The sequence below is a fragment of the Rosa chinensis genome, chromosome 7 (assembly GCF_002994745.2).
Source record: "Rosa chinensis cultivar Old Blush chromosome 7, RchiOBHm-V2, whole genome shotgun sequence".
Classification (NCBI taxonomy): Eukaryota; Viridiplantae; Streptophyta; class Magnoliopsida; order Rosales; family Rosaceae; genus Rosa; species Rosa chinensis.
This window is the reverse complement of record NC_037094.1, coordinates 56,815,227-56,824,666: the sequence shown is the minus strand read 5'-3', so window position 1 is coordinate 56,824,666 and position 9,440 is coordinate 56,815,227. Positions and strand designations below refer to the sequence as shown.

The 9,440-nt window shown below is 37.2% G+C and overlaps 1 protein-coding gene across 4 annotated transcripts; it reads right to left on the bottom strand.

The window, feature by feature from the left end:
- Window positions 1-724: 724 nt before the first annotated feature.
- LOC112175818 (sucrose transport protein SUC4) lies at window positions 725-6,750 on the bottom strand. 4 transcript variants are annotated; one of them, XM_024313566.2, is made up of 6 exons: window positions 6,086-6,750; window positions 3,689-4,425; window positions 3,162-3,225; window positions 3,025-3,068; window positions 1,690-1,849; window positions 725-1,432 (listed from the first exon to the last, which is right to left on the bottom strand). In XM_024313566.2, the coding sequence occupies exons 1-5, from the start codon at window positions 6,603-6,605 to the stop codon at window positions 1,691-1,693; spliced, it is 1,524 nt and encodes a 507-aa protein (XP_024169334.1). In that variant the 5' UTR covers window positions 6,606-6,750; the 3' UTR covers window positions 725-1,432; window position 1,690. The 4 variants fall into 4 exon arrangements, with proteins under 4 accessions (XP_024169334.1, XP_040366492.1, XP_024169336.1 ...); XM_040510558.1 differs by having other exon boundaries at window positions 725-1,392; XM_024313568.2 differs by having other exon boundaries at window positions 725-1,224.
- Between the last annotated feature and the right edge of the window lie 2,690 nt (window positions 6,751-9,440).

The following is a 9,440-nucleotide window of genomic DNA, read 5'->3' as shown; positions in this document are numbered from 1 at the left end:
CAACAAAGCAGAGAAATCAATTTTGCACCCAAGTTGTGGAGGTAGTGGGGTTACAGTAACACCCAGAATTTTCATTGGCATCATCACAAGGAAATAAGATATGCAGTACCAACGCAAGTTTTGGGAACAGGATTTTCAATGACAAGACCTTGTTGGAATTTGAGATTAATAGAAGGGATTGATTATATTCCTCCTTACAAATAAAAAGAACAAATTCACAAATTCCTCCCATCCCTCTCATCAAGCTTTTCCCAACCTTTCCAGAAAAAGGCTGATGCTTAATCTCTTGGAACAATTTACTTTAGCAGAAATGCCATAATCTCTCTGCTGGAAAAGCCTCGCTGGTTCCATCTGTGTACTTTGTATTCAGATAAGTAAGGCCAATAAAACTAAACATGCTATTCTGGAAAGGGAATGTTCTTCTTTTCTCCCTCCATCTGTGATTAGAACATTCATGCCTATACGAACGGTACAGAAGATACAGAATTTTTTTCTTTTTCTTTAATACTTCTCAGATGCTCCGAGCAAACAGTGCATGAGAGCATCAAAAAGCACACAGGGTTTCATAGATACTAATAAGAGCAATGAACGCAAGAACTTATTCCAAAGGTCTGGATAGAGACAAGAAAGGAAGATTAAAATGAATTAACAGTATCGATAATCTACAATAAAGAAAACAGTATCGATAATCTACAATAAAGAAACAAAAAGAAATGGAAGAGAATAAATAGAAAGGTATCACAAAAATGACCCCAACTTTCAAAACAGCAAATCACAGAATAAAACGGATGTCTCCATCAAGGTTTCAATCAGTACATTTCACATATTCACTGTTGGCCACCAAGCACATTTCACCACATACATGCTACAAATTCATGCACAAAACGCATGAGATTCCAATACCTCATAAGTAAACCACCAACTCACAATCAACTTTGCCTAAAATGAAAATGATCTTTTCAGGAGGACAAATTCCCAATTCCCAAAAAGCAGAAACATATCCTGGTTGGTAGGGAACTACTCTTCAAGTAATTTCTGAATCCTACAGCTGAGGCTTTACCGAATTTTCCGTAGCAATTTGCCACAATCCAGCAAACGGGATTGATGTTCATTGAAGAAATTCTCCACTAATTGTAGATAACTTGTCTAACCAGGAACTTAGTGATGGCCATTACATCAGTCTATCTGCGTATCCACATCGACATAGTTGCGTAGCCAGTGTTTCTGAAAAAATCATCGCTTTTATGACTAACTTGTTCCATCACACTTCTAAAAACCTCCATCACACTTCTGAAAACGGTAGCACCACCCATTGTGAAATTGAGACATGATGCCTAATTGAGATTATGATTCCAACATAAGGATTTCATAAGCGTCCACCACGTGACGATCCTTATTTAAAAATATTGTAGAAATTGAGAAGCATAATTTGCTGAATGGAAGCAGTTCACACAGATATTCAGCTCAACTTTGACATAATCGCTGCCAGGCCTTTCATTTATTGGAGTATCTTAAACGGAAAAAGGGAAAGCGAAATTTTTCCAGAACTAAAGAAACCTCAAGTAAATGACTGTATTGATCAATATCTAGCAAGTAACAAAAGATATTTACAAATTCTCACTACCTATTGAGGTTTTGTATCTTCTGTGTGACAGAAAAGTCGTATAAAAAGTAGATACAACAAAATACCTCATGTGAAAGATCTAGGCTTCTGAGGAATAGAACGTGGAATAGCCAAGATGGCCACCAGCCCACTTGCTAAGGCTGCACCTGCTGCAACCGCAAAGGCTGGAGAGTTTCCACCACCAAATAGCTGATCCCATGGTCCACTTCCCAGGGATACCAGTACCTGTTCCCAAAAACCAAACTAATATTCATAACCAAAATTGGTCTATAAGAAAAGGATATAATTGTAACTTATTAGATTCATAAACCAAAAAACTTGTCATTCTCTAAGAAGTGCATGGGAGTTCAATCGGGTATACTGGCTTAATAATATATTACCCAATATGGATAGATGGTTATGGGTTATTGATTGAATAGCACAAAATAAATTCTACTTTAAGAATGCACTTCAGCTCAGGCCTTAATGTTTGCACAAACCATCACATCTTTGGATGCAAAGCTTGAAACTGATATCTCATGCACAAACCACGATGGTGACACAAAGGTTTTTTTTCTTCTTATTTTTTTCTCTTTTTCCGTTAAAAAATAAAGGTGCAGAGCTTGAAACTGATATTTTGTGCACATATTCAACAATAAAAGTGGAGTATCATTCTGTGTTATAAGGCTTGAGCTTATATATTCATTGTTGAACAAACAGAAGAAGGAAACAGGGTAAGAGATGCAAAATCATACAGGCTCATATGTACATATATATTCATGCAACCACTTTCTGAATACCTTGTGATACCAATTTAAAGCATTTGGTGAACCAAAACAGATTTAAGAGCATGGATGTATGATATTTAAATGACTACAAACTTTAAACTTTAAACTAAACTTTTCAAATAAATTGTTCTCCCACCATCTGCTAGGTATCATTTTGAAATAATTAAGTGATTTATGGAAAAAACAGCACATTGCAAAATAATGTATGCGACAGAATGAAAATGTATCAAAATGCATAATATAAATCGTATTTTGCAAATGCGACTTAATATGTTGGGCATTTAAAGAAGCTGCAAGGGGCAAATGGAGTAGAAAGAAAAGGACATACAGATCTGTGTATAGTTTGTAGATGCACTAGATCTTCCACAAACACACAAACAAAAAAAATATAATAAATAAATAAAAAAGAACAGTAAATCTTACTAGTTATGCAAGTCCAGCCAGGTCTACAACTCTAAATTTTGAAAATGCTTATAATCCTCCAATGTAAATATCTTTAGCTCCATATTTCAGTTCCTATAACTCTAAACTGATATTTCGTGCACATATTCAACTATAATGTGTTTCCTGATCATATCTTTTCTGAACACACAAATGCACATTCATTGCTAGATGGAAATAAAGCAGCCATACCTGTGGTATTACAATTGCCAGATTCAGTACACCCATTGATAAGCCTGCAACAACCAAGTATCAGCATAAGAACTCCTACAACTAAGACTCCAATCAACACTTTGAAACCCAATTACTTCCATTGAAAAAATGCCCACCTTGGCCAAGTCCCAAAGACTCAATACGTGAAGAAATCAAGGCATATGGGACACTGTACGTGATCTGCAAAAATTTAAAGTAGATCATAAACTGAGTTCTTAGACAAAAATAGTCATTCTGCAGTGAAAAGGCTTCTCCAATATCCACAGATGACGTTGAATGGACTATAGATCACTTTTACAGGTAAATCCCAACTTGATACCCAAGGCATATTATGAATGCTAACAAATAGAACATTATGCCTTCTTATTTTAACTAGTCTCAACAGTACTAATGTAAAATATGAAATTGCTTATGTCTGGTACAATGTAAGCAGCTTTAACCCTGGTCTGCACTCTACGGACTGTTAATTTGAAGTATTCTATTTCCCATTAGTTATTTTATACTAGCAAAGCAAATTGATAATCTCCTCTTTAAGATTTTCCTACATCCTTCTTATTTCTCTCCCATATAATTAACCCTATATGCCTCTTAGCCTGAATCAAATACTGCCCAATAGAAAATTCAATGAGAGAACAGAACTTACCGCCAATGGAATTCCAAGAATTGCAAAAACAACCAGTGAAGCAATCACAATCCCAGGTGGAGGTGAATCATGGCCAATACTCTTGTTCACAAATGTAATAACAAGCATTGCAAGAAAGGAAAGAGCCATGATAAAGTTTGAAATCCCCCACACAAAACCAGACCCCCATTTCCTGCAAAGCTTCTCCATAAGCACCGAAGTTATACCAAGCATAATCGAGTTCAACATCAAACCAAGAGCTCCCATTCTAACCCCATTACTGTAATTTGTCCCTTCATTTGGCTTGCCACCATAAATTTCTCGACCCATCCAATCAGTATCAAAGAGAAGAAATGGAAACCACCCAATCCAGTTTAAACCAGTTACAAGTAGGATTATCCATATAGATGCTGAGAAATATCTAAAAGTCCCAAACAGCTCCCAGAGGAAAGCTTCTTCAGCTTGGCTGGATTGCCCTGGCCCTTCCTCAGCAAAGGGGGTGCTTCTGTCGCTTGAACCCAGAGGTAATTCCTGAGCTGCTGATATGCTTAAATATGTTGTAAGTGCAATGAATGCTATGTCAATAATGAACGCAGACTTGAGATTTGCACAGTTAACATCGCACGCGGAGGTAAGTGTAAATGGGAAAACCTTGAACCAGTAACTGAATGCTCCAGTTGCATAGCCAAGAATATTGCCAACCGCCATAAACAGAGAGAAATAAGCATTTGCGACTCGAGTTCTTCGATGGTCCTTTCCTAACAAGAGAGAAATTATGAAAAAAGATAAGTGCTATTGGTTGTTTATTTTTAAAGTTTGTTCTTTTCGTTGCATTTTGGTGTTTGATAGATAACATACAAGTTTATAGGTTACTGATTCAATAACCTGTTGAGATCTCATAACTGTGGGATTCACAAAGAGACCAAGTATCTATAATCTCTCTCCATGAATCCATCCTGTTTAATCAATAATGTGTGTTCTACACTTCTACAATGAGGGAGAAAAGGTAACTTATTGCAAGCATTAACTACCAACTCCTATCTTTACAGTCCTTGGAACCACTATTATAAATCCTAAATGAACAGGCATCTCAAGTATTGAACCCCTAATTTATCAAGGCTCATAGCCACCCTGGGGACACAAAAGGGAAATTTTAGTTAGCAATAATAGGAAGATTTTTGGAGTTGAATACAGTGATGCATAATTCCAACGGTATCAACAAGACAAAATTTAGAAAAATGACTGGCAGCTCTATTATGGATAATGGATTGCATTGGTGTTATTTGTGGCTCTGTTTATTTCCTTCAACTGACTTCACATTAAACATGCTTTTCACAAACTCATAATAACTCTTGGATTCATGAGAAGAAAAGACATTTCAGTTGTTATGGAAACAAATTTTGTAATAGATTTGCATATTTTCAACAACAATAACCCTCACTTATGTCTAAAATAACCCAAAACTGCAAAATTAGAATTTTTTTGTCAAGCAATAAGTCATTGGCAACAAAAATATAAAAATTAGTTATTGTTCGTAAAGGGATAATTTACTGTGAGCACTGAACACACTGGCAAATACCTACCATTGGTTGACAACCGTTACATACAAAAGTCTCCAGCGAAAACAACACCAGCTACTCAAACAATCAAACCCAAAGAGAAGCATAACCCTATCACAATTAAGCCTTTCATTGATACCACTAGCAAGACATTATCATGCATGCAAGATTAAAGCACGGCAGTCTCATGTTACGGTATCCCTCCGCACCAGTTCAACACCTGATGCACCAGCAATTCCTCAACTACTGTCATGGTAAAGTGACTAGTGACTACCAAAGTGGTGACTATCCCCATAAGGTGCTCATAGACAAAGGTGGACCTACAGGTGCTCACTTGTACCCGTTCCCAGACTCGGTGAGCTACATTTATCTTACTCACTGGCATCCTCATGCCATGATGTTACTCAAGCAATTAATTCCTATTTTTGGGCATATATTAACACAGAACCTGTTTATTTGTGTACAGCTCAGTAATCAGAATTGAGAGATGAATATATACTTATCAATTATTATTGAGATAACTTTAATTATAGTGTATATATTAGACAAAACAGAAACTTTAATTACATGATGCATTTTCAGCTGCATCTTATTCAAACAGAAAATATTAACAGATACCTAAAGGCCATAAATAGTATAAAACCTACAACAATAACAAAATTTCTTCAAAACAGTAAAACACAAGCAAAAACAAACAATTTAATTATTCAAAAAAAAAAAAAAAACAAACAATTTAATTGCAAAAATTTAAATCTTCATTGCCTAAAATTAGAAAAATGAGAAAAATAAAATAACTCAAAATTCAAGGTCATGATTTTAGGTGATGAAGCTAAAGAACAAAATGCAAAAGTGGGCATACCAGTGAGATCAGCAAGCAGAGCTCTACAAGGACCCTGGGTCATATTATTGGCCACGTCCAGAATCCAAAACCCGAACACAAAAACTCCGATGGCTCTGGGCCTCACGCTGCCGCGGTCTCCGAGCAACCACCCGATATCGGCGGAGTAACCGATGATCAGAACGGACACGGCGATGCTCACCGCCCCGGCGACGATGAACGGCCTCCGGCGGCCAAATCGACTGGTGCATCGGTCGCTCATGTGTCCGACCATGGGCTGGACTATAAGACCCGACAACGGCCCACATAGCCATATGACGCTGGCCCAAGCGTGAGGGATTCCGAGCTCTTGGACATAGGGAGTCAACAGAGAGAGCTGTAGAGCCCAGCCGAACTGGATTCCGCAAGCGACCGACGCCACTCGGAGCAATGAACGGAGCGAAGGCCTGGCCGGAGGCCGAGCCGGCGGCGGTCTGGTGGTCCTCCCTCGGTGGTGGTGGTGGTGGTGGTGGCGCTCCGGGTCCGCTTCTGGCGTCGGCATAACGGCGGCCCCCCCCCCTTTCTCTCTCTAGAAACTCAGAGTCTCTCTCTCTAGAATTATTCTCTGGGAATTGAAGAAGAAGAAGAAGAAGAAGAAGAAGAATGTGAGGGTGGGAAAGGTTGCGGTTTCATTGGGCCGCGGTGTCGTCAGCTATGAAGTCACTGTGGGAGAGAGAGGAGAGGTGAAGTGAAGTTGGGGAATTGCCCCTGGGATTGGGGGTTAATTACGGAAAAGGGAAGAAAAAGCGGGAAGGGTAGTGGACCTTAATGATTGAACTTAAGTGGCAAATGATGATTGGAAGTGGGGGCAAAATGTCGGTTTGGATGGTCTGCTGCGTTGTTTTTTTTTTTCTTTCTTAGGGTAGTGGCCTTTTTTTGGTTTTTTTGGGTAAGTGGCCTGAAATTTTGCACCGAAAGGCTCAGAATGTATTAGACGATAGTGTTTGTTGGAGCTAGACGACACAAATTGTACACTGTTGATGGTCTCACCTGTCACCTCCTGGAAAAAAAAAAGAATCTGTTCCTGCACAACTTGCGCAGCACAAGTCGATATTAATTCAAGATATTGTGTGCAAATTTTCTTTTATTTGCATAAATTTTACTTTATAATTGTAACCATTCATTTTTTTAAATCTACATTTAATTCGAAATTTCTAGGCCAAGAGTCTAAATTAATTGGAAATATTGTGTCCAATTTTTCTTTTATTTGTATAAATTTTACCGTATAATTGGAACCGTCCATTTTTTAAATATACTTTTAAAAAAACCTTATCAAAAGCAAAGTTTCCAAATGGGAAATTATCAGTTCATATATTTATATCGAATAATAGGCAAATTTGTTGAAAATTAACACTTTTATGATCAACCGTCCATCTGTTTGATATAATTTCATGAATAATCGATTTTTATTTATGAATATTGTTTTTAAAAATTAATTTAAAATCAAAATATTCATATTATGAAACTGTAGTGTCGTAGTAAACGGCTGGGCATAGCTCAATTGGAAATTGAAGGGAATGCTCTTAGCATTATTAATTAATTATCTTACGCTGGTGATATTTTAGTGAGTTGTCTTGAAGGGAGTCTTTCTTTCTTTTTTAGTTTCTTTTTTAATTAACGGAATCTATTTGTTGCTGCGGGAGGTTGAAATAATAATTTAGAAACATGTGTGCAAAAAAGCTAACCAAATAGAATAGCTCATGGTCTAGCAAGAAAGGCATTAAAGATGATCCAATTTATGTACCGTAATGCAGTTGTCCTCCTTGGCTATATGATATAATATATGCGGTAAGCAACTTAGTTGCGTTGGATGTTGATCTTCTTTTAGAGATAGTGTTGGCCTGCATTGTACTCTATTGATTGAGTTTAATAAAATTTCCTTGAATCAAACAAAATTAAACTATAATGTCGTACATACATAAATGTAAAAAAAAGTTAAAAACACATGTCTAAACTAACTAAACAAGTCTTCCCTGTTTGAATTTAATAAACTATAAATTAATAACAAATACTTGTCCTAGGGACAAGTTTTGTGTGAGGTGTTACAATATGTATAAATAAAATATGCCCCGGATTTGCTTTGTTTAGTTGTCGTTTGTGAGATGCTTAAAATAAAGGTGCATTATTAGACAGAGGGGGAGGCTAGGGGGTCACTGTCCTTGGCTGGCCTCCTAGGACTAGGAAAGCAACATAAGGTAATAATTTTAGATACCTTTCAATGATCTCTCAAGATATTATGAATATAGGAATTTGGACCGTTTTATTCATGTGAATTGTGAATTGTGAATTGTGAATTGTGAATTGTGATTTGTGATTTGTGAGGGTGAAAGGCCCCGCAACATTCACGTGTTTTTTTATTTCTTATTGTACTCCAACTTTTATGTGAGAATCACACATACTTTTCTTTTTCTTTTCTTTTTCGGTCAAAACGAGTGGTATATGCTAGAAGTTTTATTTGTATTTTATATATATTAAATAAAAATTTATTGTGACAGCCTTGTGTAGTCACAATTTACATAAAAAAGAATTCTTTATTTTTCATTGTTTATATCCTAAGGTTTATTAATTGGCTACAGTTTACATCAAATTATTCACAGACAGCCGGACTAGCCACTTTTGCGAGACTAGAGGCTCTAAACCCTAATTCAGCAGCATAATCTTTTTCTCTAGCAATGCTAATCTCTCACTGTGATCATGGCATCTGTTTATGATATGACAGTGCATTTGGCTGCTTCGTTGGCTCTAGCTGATAGTAAGAACCGGTGAACCCTTGTCATTCAAAGGGAGATGGCATGTGTCGCTCACAGTGCTATTTGGTGGAAAAACTTCTCACTACAAGAGCTCCTTCAAAGACATGTTCATGCTTGCTTGAATATTGAATGGGTTGTTCATAGTTTAAGAACATGGGAATTGTTTCCTGATTACCCTTTCTGAGGCCTCTTATCCTAGTCGGATCATCCGAGATGGTCCATGGGGGGTTTGACCATACTCTAGTGCTATTGACGTGTATGCAGTAATGTAGAGCCGGCCTTGGGCATAGGCCCAACAGGCACAAGCCTAGGGCCCCCAGTTTCAAGGGCCCCAAAAAAATATAACTTCTATTAATATATATATATATATATATATATATATAAATCTGGAATGTATTTTATTGTTTCATCGTTGTACGCTTGTAGCTCTATACGTGACTTTTGTTCTTCTCTACTGCTGAATCTCTCTCATTCTCACTTCTCAAATGAAACTTGTCCAGATAATTAAGTCTATCTTGCTCCAATACCATGCATCTTCGGCTCTTTCTCCTGTTGAGGAGGTAGAAGGAGACGAGTTCTTCTTCAGT